Genomic DNA, 22,672 nt, shown 5'->3' with positions numbered 1-22,672 from the left:
GTCACTAGGTCAAAACCAAGGTCAAATTACACTTCAGAATACAAATCTATACATGTGGTCCAAATTTAAAGCCTGTATATTCAAAAATGTGAAAGTAGGTCACTAGGTCAATGTCAAGGTCAAAGTTTGCTTCGGTACACAATCCTATGCATGTACGTCTAAATTTGAAGCCTGTACCTACAGAAATGTGAAAGTAGGTCACTAGGTCAATCTTAAGGTCAAAGTTCATTTCGGTACACAAAACTATGCAAGAGGTCCAAATTTGATGGCTGTAGCTCGAGAAATGTGAAAGTAGGTAACTAGGTCAAAATCAAGGTCAAATTTTAGTTTGGAACACAGAACTATGCATGTGGTCCAAATTTGAAGCCTGTATCTTCAATAATGTGAAAGTAGGTCACTAGGTCAATGTAAAGGTCAAAGTTTGTTTCGGTACACAAAATTATGCATGTGGTCCAAATTTGAAGGCTGTAGCTTGAGAAATGTGAAAGTAGGTCACTAGGTCAAAATGAAGGTCAAATTTCATTTCGGAACACAAAACTATGCATGTGGTCCAAATTTGAAGGCTGTAGCTCGAGAAATGTGAAAGTAGGTCACTAGGTCAAAATCAAGGTCAAATTTTATTTCGGAACACAGAACTATGCATGTGGTCCAAATTTGAAGCCTGTACCTTCAAAAATGTGAAAGTAGGTCACTAGGTCAATATCAAGGTCAAAGTTTTTTTCAGTGCACAAAACTATGCATGTGGTCCAAATTTGAAGGCTGTAGCTACAGAAATGTGAAAGTAGGTCACTAGGTCAAAATCAAGGTCAACTCGTGTCAAGGTTCATCTTGCCACTCAAAACCATACAGGTGGTCCAAACTTGAATGTTGTAGGTTATTGACAAGAAGATTTTAAAAGCTTTTCCCTATATAAGTCTATATGAACCATGTGACCCCCAGGGCGGGGCCATAATTGACCCTAGGGGATGATTTGAACAAACTTGGTAGAGAACCACTAGATGATGCTACATTACAAATGCCAAAGCCCTAGGCTTTGTGGTTTGGACAAGAAGATTTTCAAAGTTTTTCCCTATATAAGTCTATGTTAACAATGTGACCCCCGGGGCGGGGCCATATTTGACCCTAGGGAATAATTTGAACAATCTTAGTAGAAGACCACTAGATAATGTCGCATACAAAATATCAAAGCCCTAGGCCCTGTGTTTTTGAATAAGAGGTTTTTCAAAGTTTTTCCCTATATAAGTCTATATAAACCATGTGACCCCCGGGGCGGGGCCATATTAGACCCCAGGGAAATAATTTGAATCATTTTGGTAGAGGACCACTAGATGATGTTTCATACCAAATATCAAAGCTCTAGGCTCTGTGGTTTTGGACAAGAAGATTTTCAAGTTTTTCCCATATAAATCTATGTAAATTATAGAAATAAACAAAGGGCCATAACTCACTAAAGAATTGTTGAACCAGTCTGATTTTCAGGGGGACACAACTAGGGTACCAATACATCATTCTGACAAAGTTTGGTCAAAATCCCCCTGGTAGTTTCTGAGGAGATGCGATAACGAGAAATTGTTAACGGAAGGACGAAAGGACGGAAGGACGGACGTCGGACCACGGACGCAGAGTGATTTGAATAGCCCACCATCTGATGATGGTGGGCTAAAAAAGGGATCTGCCAAATAAAAACAAGAGCACCGCAATGCAGAGCAATATACACACAAAATAAAGTCATATGACCTTTGACCCCTAAGTGTGACCTTGACCTTGAATCCATCCGAAACATGCGCTCTGCAAGTTGTCTTGATGTGGTGAACTTTTGTGCCAAGTTTCGTTGAAATCCTTCAAGCAGTTCAAGAGACGAAACAAAGTCATATGACATTTGACCCCCAAGTGTGACCTTGACTTTGAAGCGTGCCATCCAGAACATGCACTCTGCATGTCGTCTCAATGAGGTAAACATTTGTGTCAAGTTTCTTCGAAATCCTTCAAGGGGTTCAAGAGTTACAGAGCGGACACGAAATTGCTAACGGACGGGCAGACACAGAGGGTATAACATAATACATCCCTTCAGGCGTATAATAAGAGTGATTTATATGATGAGGGAGTTCCATTATAGGATACTGGCAGAAGATCTATCAGGCTGTTCATAAGAAATCTAAAAAAACCTTTACATACTAAAGTGGTTTGGTCTGAATAACTAGACCAAGTGAACTTTGTGGGGAATCTATTGACAAATTTGGAGATCCACAATGATTTACTTTCTACGTCTACATTAGAATGCCATGGAAGACCAATCTGAACAATCTATTAAATAACTAGAATATGTTTTTGTAGAAAAGCATGTCTCCCCCAAAGCTTAGTAGCAATAGGCAAGAAGTCAATAGGGGACAGGAGCCAAAGTCAAAGAGACACTGATGATTGGCTTAATGGCCTGTGGAGTTTCCACTTTTTCTATTTTAATGACTGAATAGGGATCATCTACTTGGTATGTCCACTCATCCTATGAAGTTTCAACATTCTGGGTCAAGTGGTTCTCCATCTGGTCCCTGTGACCTTGACCTTTAATCAAGTCACCCAAAAATCAATAGGGGTCATCTACTCTGAATGTCCAATCATTCTATGAAGTTTCTACATTCTGGGTCAAGTGTTTTGATTGGAAATGGTTTTTCATGTTCAGGCCCATGTGACCTTGACCTTTGATGAAGTGACCCGAAAAACAAAAGGGGTCATCTACACAATAGCCCTATCACCCTGTAAACTTTGCAGGTTCTATGTCAAATAGCTCTCCAGTTATTGATCGGAAATGAAGTGTGAGACAGATTGATGGACCGACCCACAGATGGATTGCAAGACCAATATGAACAATCTATTGATAAATCTGGAGACTCAATGAGCAGTTCAGTTTATTCATCTATATTAAGATGTCCAGAAAGGACAAATATGAACAATCTATGATAAATCTGGAGACTCACTGAGCAGTTCAGTTTATACATCTACATTAAGATGCCCAAGAAGATCTATAGTAACACTCTACTGAATGATCTGAAATTCACTTAACAGTTCAATTTATACCTCTACATTAGATCCCCAGAAAGACAAGTATGAACAATCTATTGCTAAACCTGGAGACTCAATGAGCAGTTCAGTTTATGCATCTACATTAAGATATCCAGAAAGACCAGTATGAACAATCTATTGATAAACCTGGAGACTAAATGACCAGTTCATTTTATACCTCTACATTAAGATGTCCAGAAAGACCAGTATGAACAATCTATTGATAAATCTGGAGACTTACTGAGCAGTTCAGTTAATATATCTACATTAGATGCCCTGGAAAACCAGTATGAACAATTTATTGATAAATCTGGAAACTCAATAAGTGGTTCAGTTTATACCTCTACATTAATATGCCCTGGAAGACCAGTATGTACAATCTATCGAATAATTTGGACTGTCACTGAGCCATTCATTTTATAGCTCTGCATTAAGATGCCCAGAAAGACCAGTATGAACAAGAGCTCGTCGAACACAAAATGCCTCCCTTGATGCATTCAGTAATTGCACAAGGAACAGAAATTATAAGCTCACTGTAAACAAAAGTTCAACTGTTCTGGTCCAATCTGACCTTGACCTTTAACCTATTAACCTAACAAGAGATCACAGAGTGATCTTGGCACCGACCACTGAGCCATTTTTTAATGTTCCAAATTTCAAGACTAGCTCAAGATCAGAATCAAGGTTAAATTTCATTTCGGTACAAAACACTGTGCATGTGGTCCAAATTTGAAAGCTGTGGCTTGAGAAATGTGAAAGTAGGTCACTAGATCAATTTCAAGGTCAAAGTTCATTTCGGTAGACAGAACTATGCATGTGCTTCAAATTTGGAGGCTGTAGCTTGAGGAATGTGAAAGTAGATACTAGGTAAAAATCAATGTCAAATTTCAATTCAGAACACAAAAATATGCATGCAGTCCAAATTTGAAGCCTGTAGCTTCAGAAATGTCAAAGTAGGTCACTAGGTCAATCTGAAGATCAAAGTCCCATTTCGGTACACAAAGCTATGCATGTGGTCTAAATTTGAAGGCTGTAGCTTGAAAAATGTGAAAGTAGGTCACTAGGTCAAAATCAAGGTCAAATTTTATTTCAAAACACAAAACTATGCATTTGGTCCAAATTTGAAGCCTGTATCTTCAAAAATGTGAAAGTAGTCACTAGGTCAATAAAAAGGTCAAAGTGTTTCGGTACACACACCTAAGCATGTGGTCCAAATTTGAAGGCTGTAGCTACAGAAATGTGAAAGTAGGTCACTAGGTCAAGATCAAGGTCAACTCATGTCAAGCTTCAACTTGCCACTTAAAACAATACATGTGGTACAAATTTGAATGATGTAGGTTATAGACATGAAGACTTAAGTTTTTCCCTATTTAAGTCTATATGAACCACGTGACCCCCGGGGTGGGGACATATTTGACCCTAGAAGGATAATTTGAACAAACTTGGTAGAGAACCACTAGATGATGATACATTACAAATATCAAAACCCTAGTCTTTGTGGTTTGGACAAGAAGATTTTCAAAGTTTTTCCCTATATAAGTCTATGTAAACCATGTGACCTTCAGGGCGGGGTCACAATCTTAGCAGAGGCCCACTAGATGATGTCATATTCAAAATATCAAAGCCCTAGGACCTGCAGTTTTGGACAAGACGTTTTTCAAAGTTATTTCCTATGTAAGTCTATATAAACCATGTGACCCCCGGGGTGGGGCCATATTTGACCCCGGGGAAATAATCTGAACAATCTTGGTAGAGGACCACTAGATTTTGCTACATACTAAATATCAAAGCCCTAGGCCCTGTGGTTTTGGACAAGAAGATCAGAAACCGTTTAACTGTTCCTGGCAAATGTGACCTTGACCTTTGATATACTGAACTCTAAATCAATAGGGGTCATCTGTTGGTCATGACCAACCTCCCTATCAACATTCATGATCCTAGGCCCAAGCATTCGTGAGTTATTATCCGGAAACCATTTTACTGTTCAGGGTCACTGTGACCTTGACCTTTGACATACTAACCTCAAAATCAATAGGGTCATCTGCTGGTGATGACCAACCTCCCTATCAACTTTCATGATCCTAGGCCCAAGCGTTCTTGAGTTATCATCTGGAAACCGTTTTACTAATCAGGGTCACTGTGACCTTGACCTTTGACATACAGATCTCAAAATCAATAGGGGTCATCTGCTGGTGATGACCAACCTCCCTATTAATTTTCATGATTCTAGGCCAAAGCGTTCTTAAGTTATCATCCGGAAATGGATTGGTCTACATACAGACCATCCGACCGACGGACAGACTGACCGACATCTGCAAAACAATATACCCCTCCTTCTTTGAAGGGGGTCATAACAATCTATTGATAAATCTGGAACTTATTAAGTGGTTCAGATTACACCTCTACATTAAGATGCCCTGGAAGACCAGTATGAACAATCTATTGATAAATCTGGAGACTCACTGAGTAGTTCAGTTTATATATCTACAGTAGATGCCCTGAAAGACCAGTATGAACAATCTATTGAATAATTTGGACCCTCACTGAGCCATTTATTTTATATCTCTGCATTAAGATGCCCAGAAAGACCAGTATGAACAATCAAATGATAAATCTGGAGACTCACTGAGCAGTTCAGTTTATACATCTACATTAGATGTCCAGAAAGACCAGTATGAACAATCTATTGAATAATTTGGACTCTCCCTGAGCCATTCATTTTATACCTCTGCATTAAGATGTCCATAAAGACCAGTATAAACAATCTATTGATAATTCTGGAGACTCAATGAGCAGTTCAGTTTATGCATCTATATTAAGATGTCCAGAAAGACCAGTATGAACAATCTATTGATAAATCTGGAGACTCATTGAGCAGTTCAGTTTATGCATCTACATTAAGATGTCCAGAAAGGACAAGTATGAACAATCTATGATAAATCTCGAGACTCACTGAGCAGTTCAGATTATACATCTACATTAATATGCCCAGAAAGACCGATAGTAACAATCTATTGAATGATCGAAAGATCAGTGAACATTCAATTATACCTCACATTAGAGCAAAGCTATACAATTATTGATACCTGGAGATCAATGACAGTTCAGTTATCATTTAAGATTCCGAAGACCAGTATGACAATCTATGATAATTGGAATCCTGGGCATTCAGTTTATAATCCATTCGTCTGGAACCAGTATGAACAATCTATTGATATATCTGGAGACTCATTAAGTGGTTCAGTTTATGCATCTACATTAAATGCGCTGGAAGACCAGTATGAACAATCTATTGATAAATCTGGAGACTCACTGAGCAGTTCAGTTGATACATCTACATGAAGATGTCTAGAAAGACCAGTATGAACAATCTAATGATAAACCTGGAGACTCACTGATCAGTTCACTTTATGCATCTACAGACCGGTAACAACAAGCTATTGAATGATTTGAAGATCACTGAACAGTTCAATTTATACCTCTACATTTGATGCCCAGAAAGACCAGTATGAACATTCTATCGATAAATCTGGAGACTCACTGAGCAGTTCAGTTTATGCCTCTACATTAAGATGCCCAGAAAGACCAGTATGAACAATCTATTGATAAATCTGGAGACTCACTGAGCAGTTCAGTTTATACCTCTACATTAAGATGTCCAGAAAGACCAGTATAAACAATCTATTGATAAATCTGGAGACTCACGGAGCAGTTCAGTTTATACCTCTACATTAAGATGTCCAGAAGGACCAGTATAAACATTCTATTGATAAATCTGTAGACTCACTGACCAGTTCAGTTTATGCATCTACATTAAGATGTCCAGAAAGACCAGTATAAACAATCTATTGATAAACCTGGAGACTCACTGAGCAGTTCAGTTTATACCTCTACATTAAGATGTCCAGAAGGACCAGTATAAACAATCTATTGATAAACCTGGAGACTCACTGAGCAGTTCATTTTATACCTCTACATTAGATGCTCTGGATGAACTGTATGAATAATTTGGAGATCCATTGAGCAGCTCACGCTGTTAACTTGATGAAAATAGTTCTCTACTTCTACCTCCTGATATCTGCAGCAGGTAAAGTATGGATGGACAAGAGAAAATTTATACCAAACAACTTTACTGGCAGGCCCTGTTGTATGTATCTGAAGCATTCTTGTAAGTCAACTAGAAGAATACTTTAACCTAAAGCGTAGGGTCAATTTTTTTTTTACCTGTTTTTGAAAACGATAATGTCCTCCCTGTACTATAGCAAAATATACATAATCTGACCAACAATATCTTACTACTAACAGACATTATAGCAAACCTTAGTCATAAAAATTGTACATTACAAAATCTGCACTAAGATGACATAAAATGCAACTTTATATGACAACCTCTGTCCAATCAATTATAAATAAGTCAGATTCATAAGTAGTTATGGTTAGATAAATGTGGCATTTACTTGTCTTAAAAATCCCTTACTCATCCTAGGTGAATGTTATGGTGCACTGAGAATAGTCTTCATTACCTTTATTACTATATGAAATAATAAAGGCCATGAAATTGATGCAAAATGGGTTTTAGCTTTAGGTCTTGGCACAAATTGTGCATGTTCCCCACACCCCAATATCCCTACAGTTCAAACTGTACTCTGGCATTCCCACACCCCAATATCCCTACAGTTCAAACTGTACTCCGACATTCCCACACCCCAATATCCCTACAGTTCAAACTGTACTCCGGCATTCCCACACCCCAATATCCCTACAGTTCAAACTGTACTTGTTCCCCACACCCCAATATCCCTACAGTTCAAACTGTACTTGTTCCCCACACCCCAATATCCCTACAGTTCAAACTGTACTCCGGCAAGTGCTTGGTCCCCACACCCCAATATCCCTACAGTTCAAACTGTACTCCGATATTCCCACCTATCAGTCCCTTCAGTTAAGAACTGTACTCCGACAAGTGCATGTCCCCCAACACCCTATTATCCTTCTAGTTAGAAACTGTACTCTAGTGCGTGCTTGTCCATAAACCTGACTGGCCTTAAAGTTGGAAATTATACTCATGCACATGCTTGACTCCTACAACCAACTGTCTCATGATGTGAAAATGTGCTCTGGTAAGTGTTTTTCAACTAAAACCCACAGTCCATCGAGCTGGAAATTGTACTCAGGTAAGTGCCTGTCTCTCAAACCCCTCTATCCCTTAGTTAGTAAAGTCTAAAACTAATGAACATTAAGATCTTTGTTGTCTACTGCCAATGTTTCACTCTGTCTCTGGACTTCTTTAATAGCTTTCATGATATCTATCAAAAAGAGAAATGATGTAAAGCATGATGTAAAAATGTGTAAAGCATATGAAGTTAACTCATAGTGTGAATAACAAGTGCCAGGTAATAAAACTAGAATGGATGAAGTAATGCCAAAAATGCTATTAGTTTACAAAAATTTGAAGAAAAAGTGAAACAGTGCTGATTGGCCATGTAACAACATAATTATCATCCTCAAGCCTAATCTAACAACTGTATGTTTTACTGAACTAATTATAATAACAATAATGACACTGGCCAGTTTTAGTACACCAGTCAATGTCCTACATAATACAGTATGTTAATTGAGAAGGAATATAAGCATTTCCTTATACTTAGTAACCCACCATGGAAATTAGCAAAAACTCCCTAATTTGATTCAATTTAGTCACTAGCTGATTTTAGATTCAAGAAGGCAGAATTTTGAGTTTGGTTAAAATCTGGAGCTAGATGGAAGATAGAAACTCAAATCTTCATTGATAAATTTGAGCCCAAATTAAAGAAATTTCGAGCCTGTTAGAAGACTGAAATTTAAACTTTCGAAAAAGCTGAATTTCAAAGCAGTATAAAATTTTTAAACAGGTAAAAGATAAACATTTTCAAAAGGATGAGATATCAAGCTGACATTGAATTTCAAGCAAACTCCAAGATTTAAATTCAAACAAAAAGAAAAACAACTCGGACCGACAGAAAAATACTGAATATGGAGCAGGAATTGAAATTAGAGTCAGCTGAAAGATCGAAATTCATATTTCTATTTCGAGCTATTATGTATCTTGGGCCATCGTCAGCATGATGATAGACCTTTTGAAATCTCTGAACTGGCTTGTAATTCAATCTCAGCTCTAAATTCAGCTTCTTGAAAATTTGAAGTCTGATATGTGTGCTGGTGCTTGCAGATACAATGCTAGACTGAATTTCATTGAAGTTAGTTTTTAAAATTTTGATAAAAATGTTGCTTTTTTTTTATATAATTTGACCTAGTGGCCTTGTTTCTGAACCTACATGACCCAGTTTTAAATTATTAATCCAAAACTTTTCAAAGGCAAACATTCTGACTAAGTTTCATTTAGACTGGGACAAAATTGTGATCTTTAGAGTAATAATAATAAAAATGTTAATGACCAATGACAAACAAGGAGCTGCGTTCAATAAACGCTTGATGCCCCCGGTGGCATCCTTGTTGATACAAAGCAACCCAAGTCCAAAATGAGGTCAAGGTCAAACTGAGGTCAGGTGATGTTTGAACATGAGGAATGGTCACAGGTTACATCTGTATTACCGCCGTTACATGACTGAAATACTTTTGAAAAACCGCGTTAAACCCAAAACAAACAAATACATCTTTATAAGTATCAATTCATTCCTGTAAGTGGTATTAATGCTAGACGAAACGATCCCATTTGGTTAACCAAGAGATGGCCCATATAAAGCAACCTAAGTCCACAATGAGGTCAAGGTCAAGGTCAAACTGAGGTCAGGTGATGTTTGAAGATGCGGAATGGTCACAGGTTACATCTGTATTAGTATCAATTCATTCTTGTAAGCGGTATAGGAGAGATCGCCGTGACGTCACGCGTTAACATCTGTTTATCTGGTGGTTGGCAAAACAAATGATTTTAACACCGTTTGCGTATTGAATCAGAATTTTTAATTTTTAATAACTTTTTTGCTCATTTATGGATTTTCAAAATTCAAAAAGATTTGAAATACTAACAATCTTCATATTTTTGTTTCCAAATATCTTTTTTCAATGAATAACCGTTTTAAATGACATATAATTTTAAAAGCGGCGTAGTGATTTTCACAACCTTTAGAAAAACAGTCTAAGTTAAGCGTTCATAATTAATCCATTTTATTTCGAAATAACAATTAAAAGTAATCAATAAATTGCTTGTTTTATAACCTTTCCATTGATCATAAAATTATTTATGTAATTTGTGTTTTAAGAAAGTTTAGACCGTTAGAAAAACATCACTGTTTACAAAAAACATGGACGGTCGGCTTCTGCCCACCCGATCACTGTCTTATCAGTTCTAAAAATAGAATTTGTATACAAACACGATCTCTCCTATTGATGCTAGACGAAATGGTCCCATTTGGTTAACCAAGAGATGGCCCATATCAAGCAACCTAAGTCAAAAATGAGGTCAAGGTCAAGGTCAAACTGAGGTCAGGTGATGTCTGAAGATGAGGAATGGTTATAGGTTACATCTGCATTAGAATCAGGTCATTCTAGTAAGGGGTATTGATGCTAGATGAAAAGGTCCCATTTGGTTAACCTCATACGGACGGACGAACAAACGAACGGACAGGACGATCACTACATGCCTCCCGCATCAGTAGATGCCGGGGGCATAAAAACAGGCCACAAACACAGTGGTATCACACAAAAAACATTGAAACTTTGGCAAAAGTGAGCTAATATTAGCCCATTTCACATTTGAAATAAAGTCTACCAGCCTTTTAGACATACATTTTTTCTGTCCCTTTTAGTATAAGAATTTTTGCTGTCTCTTACAACAGCATGGTATTTCAGTACCTATTCTAACAATGTGGTTCCTTGGTTACTTCAACCTGAGAGTGATCTCCTTGGGTTCTCAAATAGTTTTGTTAGTATCCTCCATCCCAAACTAACTGGAATATAATGCTGGAATATATTTTACCCTACATATAAATGGAACCTTGTTATTTTTGTACAGAAGTTGTACCTGAGATTTTAAGTAAATTATCTGACAGACTGAAGACTTACTTCAAAATGCCATATTTTCTGCCCATTACCAATCAAAAGTAATTATACAAAATTGGGAAGTCTCCTTCTTTCAATTAGTTCTTGGCTTCAAGGCTCCTACTTTCAGTAAAACATGAATGTACCACCTGAACTCAACTGAAAATGGAGGGAGGTATCCAAGTGCACTGATGTTTTGTTGCTTAGCAGAACTCTGGCAACCAATATCTCCCAAGATGATAGGAACTGTCATTTAAATCAGAAATGCTGATCTAGGAATGGGCACCCCACATAGGATTCTAGACTTGAATGACAAAAAAAATGCAGTATGTTTTGTTGAAAACATGATGTTATACTGTGGAATCATTATTACATGGAGAGAGCTCAGTGGCATGGATTTCCTTGGTCTGAAAAATTATTGGGATGCACAGGCTGAATAGTGGATGAAAAATTAAAATCCATTAAAAAATTGTTGAACTGGTGTTGTTGTTTTTTTGGCCGTTTTTTTTTATTAATACAGATGCTTTATTTCTTACTTTAAGGACATAACTAGGTATTGTATCCCAGATCAGGAAAGCACATTTGAATTGCTACAAAATGTCATATTTCACTTTTCTTTTTGAACATTATTCATTTTTACTAAGGGCAAGACAAGATAATTAGAGTTTCATTGGTAGATTATATATACTGAACAGACAACTTGTCACAATATCATTTTTGCAACTTCACATTTAGTCATATAATACTTTCGTCTTACCAATTTTTGGTTAAGTTTTTGTATGCAAGCTGGTACCTCAGTACCCACTAATGGGAATAGACTGAAACTTCACACACTTGTCTGCTGTGGTGACATGCATTGTAAAGGATCCATAACTCTGTTTTACATTTTTACAAAATTATGCCCCTTTTTTTCAACTCATATTTATTCAACTGGCAAAGCTGTTGAATAGTCAAGCATTGCTGTCCTCTGACTGCTTTTGTTTAATTGGCGCTGACTTTCCTTATTGATTGTCTTACAGTTTGACTATTTTTGTAAATAAGGGTTGTAAACATGAGCTAACAGGGATGTTAATTTGTGCATTATCACTTGCTAATCCCACACAGGGAAGATGGCATATCCAGTTTCCATAGCAGCGCTATATGATATTTGCAGGTTTACATGTAAGCATAAAATGATAACTTTATTTAATTTTATTTCCAAAAGTATAAAATGAAGAATTTACATCCAAACAAAATAGCCACTTTGGCAGAAACCACAAAATTAAAGGCAGATGAAATTAAATTATTTCACAGTATTGTATGGATGGACCAGCAGGTTCTCAATCAAATTTTCTCATATATCATATAACAGTAAAATATAATATTATATAACATGATATAGGAGAAAAATTTTGTCTCACACCTGTGGTTCTACCCTTAACCGCTGCAAAGAAAACTAAAATTGGGATGCAACCAAGTATGATTTAACTGCTTTCTATAAAGAGTAGTTTACTGTAACTGTTACAGTAAACTACTGTTTATAGAAAGCAGTTAAATCATACCTTTTCAAAAGCATATTTTTCTATTTCAGTAATATTTAGCTTTATTATGTTATAACTTCAAAAAACCAGAGATACATTGATAAATTCTAAGCAACACTTCTTTGCTATAAATATACCACTTATCACCAATTATATTTGCAAAGGCATGTATCATTTCATTTACAGCCATTCCAACTCTGGACAATTTAACTCAGCAAGGCTCTATCATATTATATAATTTAATGTATATATATAAGACTGTAGGCTTTTTAAAACATCCCTAAGTGTCTGCGTACTGAGAGTTAAATTCTGAAGGTTATACAATATTTCTGTAATAATTGCTATATTAACTAATCATACAGAGCTTCCAAAGTGAAGGTTCCCCTCATTGCCTTTCACTGTTCATGGTTTCATCTATGACACTCAGTACCTGGAATCTATGACACTCAGTACCTGAAATCTATGACACTCAGTACCTGGAATCTATGACATTCAATACCTGGAATCTTTGGTACTCAGTACTTAGAATATATGTTACTCAGTACTTGGCATCTGTGACACTCAGTACCTGGAATCTAATATAATCAGTACCTGGTCAGTACCTGGAATATATAGTACTCAGTGCCTGGAATCTATGATACTCAGTGCCTGGAATCTATGACACTCAGAACCTGGCATCTATGACACTCAGTACATGGAATCTATGACACTCAGTACCTGGAATCTATGATAATCAGTATCTGGAATCTATGGTACTCAGTGCCTGGAATCTATGGTACTCAGTGCCTGGAATCTATGACACTCAGTGCCTGGAATCTATGACACTCAGTACCTGGCATCTATGACAATCAGTACTTGGAATCTACGATACCTGGAATCTGTGACACTCAGTACCTGGAACACTCAGTACCTGGAATCTATAACACTCAGTACATGGCATCTATGACACTCAGTACCTTGAATCTATGATAATCAGTACCTTGAATCTTTGGTACTCAGTGCCTGGAATCTATGACATCAGCGCCTGGAATCTATGACACTCAGTACCTGGCATCTATGACACTCAGTACCTGGAATCTATGACCAGAGCTCCAGATAAGGTGCGTTTTTGCGTATTTACACAATTGAAATTGCAGAAAACCCAATTGAATTCATACAATGTGCGTACTGAAACGCAAGTAAAATTCCTAATACCCAATTCGTAAAAAATCGCTTGCGTATCACATTTTCCTTATAACTAGAACGGGTACGAGATTTTAACACTAGATTTGACTGACTGGTTATACGTTACCACAGAACAGGTCGCAATTTATCGAGAAAATTACAGGACCATTCAGTCGGCTGATCTGTGTTATTTGGATGCTTTGTAAACAATTTCTTTACGCCGATAAAATGTAAAAGAGGTTGCAGAAAAAACACTGTTGCAGCACAAACAAACAAATTAGTGGGATATTTTGCTGTTCAACAATGACAGTTATTTGTTTGTGATGATTTAGTGTCACCAATACTGGATGACATCTTTTGAGAATGCATATTGAGGAGAATGCATATTGCGGTAATTGTTCGGGATATTGTGGATGAACTGATCTCTGACTGCATTAAAAGTGAAAAAGAAAACAACAGTATGAAACATTCATTACAATTTTAAATACATTTTGTATTAAACAATGAAGAGCACCATTTAAATACTTAGACAGTCCTGTTTAATGATATATACCATGTATACTGTAAGCAAAAAATACTCATTTGTTAGTGCGAGATTGGTAAAATACCCAATTGGTTTTAGCAAATACCCAATTACTTTTGAAAAGGCTGGGAAATGATATTATTTTTACCCAATTCAAATTTCCAATACCCAATTCAGACAAAAAGTGATGGGTAAATACCCAATTGCACCAAAAGCTTATCTGGAGCTCTGTATGACACTCAGTACCTGGAACATTCAGTACCTGGAATCTATGACACTCAGTACATGGCATCTATGACACTCAGTACCTGGAAACTACAGCACTCAGTACTTGGAATCTATGACACTCAGTACCTGGCATCTATGACACTCAGTGCCTGGAACCTACGGCACTCAGTACCTGGAATCTATGATACTCCTTAGTACCTGAAATCTATGATACTAGAATCTATGACACTCAGTGCCTGGAATTTATGACACTCGGTACCTGCAATCTATGGTACTCAGTTCCAAGAATATATGTTACTAAGTACCTGGAATCTATGACACTCAGTACCTGGAATCTTTGGTACTCAGTACCTAGAATATATGTTACTCAGTACCTGGCATATACTGGAATCTATGACACTCAGTACCTGGAATCTATGATAATCAGTACCTGGTCAGTGCCTGGAATCTATGGTACTCAGTGCCTGGAATCTATGACACCCAGTACCTGGAATCTATGGTACTCAGTACCTAGAATATATTTTACTCAGTACCTGGAATCTATGACACACTATACCCTTCCTATCTATCGGACAATAAAAACAGACCAATGACACTTACCTTCTGGTGAAGATTTGATTGGTTTTGCTGTTTGTGCTGGAGTTATCTGCGACAAAGGTGGGCCATCAAATACTGCATAGTCATCTGAAAGTATACCATACACTTACTTATTACTTTATTGTTTTAATATATCCAATGGCATTCGTGTTGTTAATGGTATGTAATGACTGCACAAGCAAGTAAACAATGGCATCATCACACTCTATAACACAATTTCCTCTGCACAATGTTATATGTCGAGAGTTCCAAGATGAACAAGCAATTTCAGTGAATTTATATCTGCCACCAAACTGGTTGTTTTTTGTAAATGAGGGAACTATATATTGAAAGATATTTAATTTCCTGATATACTTAAGTTATGTATAAATAAAACTGTGCAATGGTTTGTTGGTTCCTATTTTTGACAAATCATGGGAAAAACTCTGCCCTATAGTGATCTATATCTGTATAAAGTTTCATGAAGATCCATTAATGGGTTACAATGTTTTGTGGGAATTCATTAATTTTAGAACAATTAAGGGGCAATAACTCTCCAGTAACTGAAAAGATCCTGATGAAAGATGTGCATGCACCACCACCCTATAGTGATCTATATTTGTATTAAATTTCACAAATATCCGTCAATGAATTACTTTGATACGTGAGAATTTATGGAATATTGAACAATTAAAGGGCAATAACTCCCCAGTAAATGAAGAGATCCTGATGTAAGATGTGCATGCATCACTACCCAATAGTGATCTACATTTGTTTATAAATATCCATCAATGGACTACTTTGTTATGTGGGAATTTATGAATTATAAAACAATTAAAGGGCAATAACTCTGAAAACTGTAGTGATCCTGGTGAATAATGCGATGGCACCACCACTCTATAGTGATCTACATTAATTTTGTAAAGACCAACACAGTCAAAAAATCCCTATTATTTCCCAATTCAAGGGAGAAAACTCTGCTTTTACTTGGTCAAGAGGGGTAATACTAACACTTAGTAAAGTCCATGTGCTAATAATTATAATGTGAGGTTAGAGACTGGAGCTAAAATACTTATTGAATTATAAGCATGTTCAATTTAGATGGACAGACACGCAGATTGACGGAAAGCCAGACGGACGGACAATCCCTCTGCCTCTAGGGATAAAAACTCAAGGTTACTAACAAGGAAATAGACACAACACAAAAAAAGTCACTGGCAATTTATCTTCCTGCTTAAATACATAGGAAACTCTAGATACCATATACCTTCCACCAAAGCATCACAGGTACATATACATCGAAAATAATCAACATTTATCTTAATAAAAAAAATGAAATCTTAGCAAAAACTAGTTCTATGGATATGATTCAAAAGGCCGATGATTTTTCTGTTAAAAAGGAATGATGGGGTATTCCCTTAACAGGCTTGTTGGGTGGGGGGTTGGTAGGGAGCTTAATTGAAGATACATGTTACAATAAAAATCCATTCTTCCTTGGTGAAGAGATGAGTGAATCATATCAGCTGTATTGATCAGCCTGGCTGCTGACATAGTCTGTTCTACTGACACATATTACACCTCCTTTGATGTGGTTTTCCTAAGTCAATAACATAATGTAGAGCAGGAACATTGAAGTACATTAGGCCATTTTAAATTAGTTGATAGATTATCATCCAAACCGTTCTTTTTATTTTTTTTCTTCTGATAATGATTACCTCCTGTATGAAAAAGCGAAAAATGTGCTGATAGAATTGCAGTTGAATTAACAGATAAAGAAACAAGAATGACGTCAATATTGTATGACACATGCCCTCTCAAAATGCTTGATAGGACAAGAGCTGTCGGAGGCCAGCAACGCTCCAATATTCAATAGTCTTGTCAATTCAATAAATGTAAAGTCAAAAAAGGGGCATAATTTTGTAACAAGAGGACCATGATGGTCCTGAATCGCTCACCTATCCCCAAATGACCCAGTGTTCAACTGAGTATGACGTCGTTATTTCTATTATTTGACATAGTGACCTAGTTTTTGAGCACATGTGACCTAGATATCATCAAGATAAAAAATTCTTACCAATTTTCATGAATTTCCACTGAAAAATATGGCCTCAAGGTTTTTCTATTATTTGACCTAATGACCTAGTTTTTGAAGGCACGTGACCCACTTTTAAACTTGACCTAGATATCATCAAGGTGAACATTCTCACCAATTTCATCATGATCTCGTGAAAAATATGGCCTCTAAAGAGGTCACAAGGTTTTTCTATTTTTCGACCTACTGACCAAGTTTTTGACCGCACATGACCCAGTTACGAACCTGACCTAGATATCATCAAGCTGAATATTCTCACCAATTTTCATGAAGATCCATTGAGAAATATGGCCTCTAGAGAGGTCACAAGGTTTTTTCTATTTTTAGACCTACTGACCTAGTTTTTGACCCCACGTGACCCAGTTTCGAATTTGACTTAGATATCATCAAGATGAACATTCTGACCAATATTCATGAAGATCTCATGAAAAATATGGCCTCTAGAGAGGTCACAAGGTTTTTCTATTTTTAGATCTACTGACCTAGTTTTTAACCCCACGTGACCCAGTTTCAAACTTGACCTAGATATCTTCAAGGTAAACATTCTGACCAATTTTCATGAAGATCCATTGAAAAAAATCGCCTCTAGAGAGGTCACAAGGTTTTCCTATTTTTAGACCTACTGACCTAGTTTTTGACTGAACATGACCCGGTTTCGAACTTGACCTAGATATCATCAAGGTGAACATTCTGACCAATTTTCATGAAAATCCATTGAGAAATATGGCCTCTAGAGTGGTCACAAGGTTTTTCTATTTGAAGATCTACTGACCTAGTTTTTGACCCCACATGACCCAGTTTCGAACTTGACCTAGATATCATCAAGGTGAACATTCTGACCAATATTCATGAAGATCTCATGAAAAATATGGCCTATAGAGAGGTCACAAGGTTTTTCTATTTTTAGATCTACTGACCTAGTTTTTAACCCCACGTGACCCAGTTTCGAACTTCACCTAGATATCATCAAGATGAACATTCTGACCAATTTTCATGAAGATCCATTGAGAAATATGGTCTCTAGAGAGGTCACAAGGTTTTTCTATTTTTAGACCTAATGACCTAGTTTTTGACCCTACGTGACCCAGCTTCGAACTTGACCTAGATATCATCAAGATAAACATTCTGACCAATATTCATGAAGATCTCATGAAAAATATGGCCTCTAGAGAGGTCACAAGGTTTTTCTATTTTTAGACCTACTGACCTAGTTTTTGACCCCATGTGACCCAGTTTCGAACTTGACCTAGATATCATCAAGGTGAACATTCTGACCAATTTTCATGAAGATCTTTTGAAATATATGGCCTCTAGAGAGGTCACAAGGTTTTTCTATTTTTAGACCTACTGACCTAGTTTTTGACGGCACGTGACCCAGTTTCGAACTTGACCTAGATATCATCAAGATGAACATTCTGACCAACTTTCATAAAGATCCCATGAAAAATGTGACCTCTAGAGTGGTCACAAGTAAAAGTTTACGGACGCACGGACGCACGGACGGACGACGGACGACGGACACCGCGCGATCACAAAAGCTCACCTTGTCACTTTGTGACAGGTGAGCTAAAAATGCAAAATACGGTTATGGAACCTGTACAATGCATGTCAACTCATCACAGTGAATAAGTGTGTGAAGTTTCAATCCATTCCATGAGTGGATACTAAGATACCAGCTTACATACAAAAACTTAACCAACATGAGCAGCGCGCTTGACTATTTCTATGCTGGATAGTGAAATTTGGTACATCCGAGGAAGCTGGAGCTGTCACTGGAGTGTTTAATGACTCAAATGTGGATGAAGATATTGGACAATAAGTCTCAAAAAATTAAGTAAGTATAAAAGGAACATAATTCATGGAATTTTAATAAACTGCTGCAAAAGTAATGCACCATGTGTCATATCACAGGGCACTAGACAACTTTTGGGGGCAGGTACACATACCCTCAAGAAGGGGAATTTTTCGTAGTTTGAAGACAAAAAGGGGAAGCTTTTGGCCATATATATGTAACTACTTTTCACACTTAGTAATACTGTTTTCAATCATTTCTAACTAATGTAACTATATTGCAGCAGTAACCTTCCAAAGAGGCACTACAATATAACTTGAAAGAGAGTTCATATCTAGTTGTTTATCAGGGGAATTTCTGAGAAAGGGGGAAAGAACATATTATTTTATGAGGGGAATGGGGCCCATATTTGGCCCCAAAAACGACCTAACAAGTGTCTTGTATCATGCGGCTAATAATTCGGAACAACTATTTTAAGTTTTAAAATCTATTTAGTAATACTGGAGATACAGCAAATTGAGCAAAAGTGCATCGCAACTTGAACCAGAAATTCTATTAGTAAAAAGAGGGCATAACTCAGAACGTACTGTTATCAAACTTGGGTTGTATGATGTGAGTGATGACGTGGAACAACCATTTTAAGTGTGATTACATCTATTTAGTAACAGCAGAGATATAAAAAGCATCAAAATTAAACTAATTTTAAGTAAAAATGGGATATAACTCATAAAACATTTTAGGAAAAACTAATTTAAGTTTTAATCAAATTCATTAAGCAATGACAAAGATATAGTGAAACTGCCCCACAATTAACCTGAAATTCTAAGTAAAATGGGGGGCATAATTCATGAAATATTGGTGGCAGAGTTATGGCCCTTGTATCATATGATGTGGATGATGATGTAGTACAATTATTCTAAGTTTGAATCAAATCCATTTGGTAATAACAGAGAAAAAGTGAAAGCGCATCAAAACTTTAACTTGAAATTTTAAGTACAAAAGGGGGATAATTCATGAAGTATTGGTGCCAGAATTATGATCCTTGTGTAGTATGATGTGGATGATGATGAGGAACAACTATTATAAGTCTGAAGCAAATCCATCATGTAATAACAAAGATAAAGAGAAAGTGCATCAAAACTTTAACCAAAGTGTGGACGCAGAAGGACGCTGACGCCGACACCGGGTCAAGTAGGATAACTCTCCATACTTCGTATAGTTGAGCTAAAAACTGCTTAGTCGAACAAGAGCTGTCAGTTGACAGCGCGCTCGACTATTCTCAGTGTTTGATAGTATAATATAAGCTATGAGTAAAACTTTAACATTACAATAAGCATATTCTAAGTCGAAAAGGGGCCATAATTCAGTCAAAATGCTTGATAGATTTGCCTCCGCCTTTTTACAGACTGGGGTCATGATGGTAAACAAGTATGCAAAATATCAAAGCAATATCTCAATGGACTTTGAAAATATTTGGGGTGGTACGCAAACTTTAACATTTATTCTAAGTCGAAAAGGGGCCATAATTCAGTCAAAATGCTTGATAGAGTTGCCTCCTCCTTTTTACAGACTGGGGTCATGATGTAAACAAGTATGCAAAATATCAAAGCAATATCTCAATCATGGTTCATACAGACCTTCCCAAAAAAAATTCAAGTAGTTTTCAAGGAGTTTTCAAGTAGTTTTCCTCCATTTTCAAGGACTAAAATGGGTGCAATGTCACTGTTGCTGAGACATGAAATAACCAGAAATGACCTTCAATGCATCGGGGATAAATTACACAGTGTCAAAATTACTTGAAACAGCCTAAAACCCGTAAAGTACTGTACCGTACTGTACTATCGCCAAATCCATGGCAGGCCCTAATGGCGGTAACGGTTGTTTTTTTTCCGTCATGTTTTAGTTTATTTTAGTCCGTTTATAATGTTTGTCCGTTTTCACTTCGCACCCGACAAATTTAAGGACTATTTGCCATCATTTGTATGTTTTTTCCTAAATTCAAGTAGTTTTCAAGTAGTTTCTGACTGTTACAAAATTCAAGTAGTTTTTAAGGAGTAGGCATCAAATTCAAAGACTTTTCATGGCCTGTGCGAACCATGTCAATGGACTTTGAAAATATTTGGGGTGGTACGCAAACTTTAACATTTATTCTAAGTCGAAAAGGGGTCATAATTCAGTCAATACTTGATAGAGTTGTCTGCTCCTGTTTACAGACTACAGTCTTTATGGAAAACAAGTATGCAAAATATCAAAGCAATATCTCAATGGACTTTGAAAATATTTGGGGTGGTACGCAAACTTTAACATTTATTCTAAGTCGAAAAGGGGCCATAATTCAGTCAAAATGCCCGATAGAGTTGCCTCCTCCTTTTTACAGACTGGGGTCATGATGTAAACAAGTATGCAAAATATCAAAGCAATATCTCAATGGACTTTGAAAATATTTGGTGTGGTATGCAAACTTTAACATTTATTCTAAGTCGAAAAGGGGCCATAATTCAATCAAAATGCTTCATAGAGTTGTCTGCTCCTCTTTACAGACTGGAGTCATGATGGTAAACAAGTATGCAAAATATAAAAGCAATATCTCAACGGACTTGGGGTGGTACGCAAACTTTAACACTTTTGTGACGCTCACGCTCACGCCTAAGCCGGGACGAGTAAGATAGCTCCCCTATTCTTCGAATAGTCAAGCTAAAAAGGGACATAACTTTGTAAAATACAAAGTTGAGTTATGGAACCTGTGCAGTGCATGTCAGTTCATCATAGCGAACAAATGTGGCAGTTTCAATCCATTCCCATCAGTGGGTACTGAGATTCCAGCTTACATGTAAAAACTTCACCTGAAATTGTTTAGTTGAAAAAGGGGCATAATTCTGTAAAAAAGCAAAACAGAGTGATGGAACCTGTGCAGTGTAAGTCAGTTTATCACAGTGATTAAGTGTGTGAAGTTTCAATCTATTCTAAAAAGTGGTTACTGAGACACCAGCATACATTGTTGTTGAAATCAGAAAGGTGGTTCTTTTATTTACATGATTTCATTCATATTCTCAGAAATGAGGACAAATGTGTTTGTAATGCCACCACTATGTCAAGGCAATAAAGAATCATTTACAAGCCACCACTATGTCAAGGCAATAATGAATCATTTACAACTATTTGAATTTAAACACGGTTAATGTAAATCATTTTGGAAACCTTGGCATATCACCAGATAAACATGTTTATTACTTATAATCTTATAATCAATATGAATGAACATTATATACCTAACATTTTTACAATTGATCTGTCAGTATATTTTCTTGGTACTTGTCAAGTTCACTCATATTCAATAGTAACTTCTCAACTGCTATATTTTTTCTAATGATTAATACTTTAAGTATCATAATTATAATTGATTGTATTTCATGTAAACATTTCTCTGTGTATATCTAAAAAGCAGCTAGTTTTTCTTATGGTAGATTCTACACAATATAGTACTTTGTTAGCCTCAACAAGATATGTCAGTAAGCCAATATAATCATGCTCCATCATAATAATATTAAGGGATCTTATAGAGAACCTTAAAATTATCATGTTACAAACCAAGATTGATGAAGAACTTATCTCAATTAATCACGATGAACATAGCTTCATCCAGGGATCAAACTCCACCTCGCGATCCAATATAGACCTTTGCT

At 36.6% G+C, this 22,672-nt stretch overlaps 1 protein-coding gene across 2 annotated transcripts in view; it reads right to left on the bottom strand.

Moving 5' to 3' along the window:
- The window catches only part of LOC123525204 (phosphatidylinositol 3-kinase regulatory subunit alpha-like), a 312,914-nt gene that overhangs the window by 234,444 nt on the left and 55,798 nt on the right, over positions 1-22,672 (bottom strand). For both annotated transcript variants that reach the window (XM_053538091.1, XM_045304060.2), the window contains exon 3: positions 15,130-15,213. In XM_053538091.1, coding sequence (XP_053394066.1) covers positions 15,130-15,213 — 84 coding nt within the window. The remainder of the gene's footprint in view (positions 1-15,129; positions 15,214-22,672) is intronic.

The sequence above is a fragment of the Mercenaria mercenaria genome, chromosome 3 (genome assembly GCF_021730395.1).
Source record: "Mercenaria mercenaria strain notata chromosome 3, MADL_Memer_1, whole genome shotgun sequence".
Classification (NCBI taxonomy): domain Eukaryota; kingdom Metazoa; phylum Mollusca; class Bivalvia; order Venerida; family Veneridae; genus Mercenaria; species Mercenaria mercenaria.
This window is presented reverse-complemented; position numbering and strand designations above follow the sequence as displayed.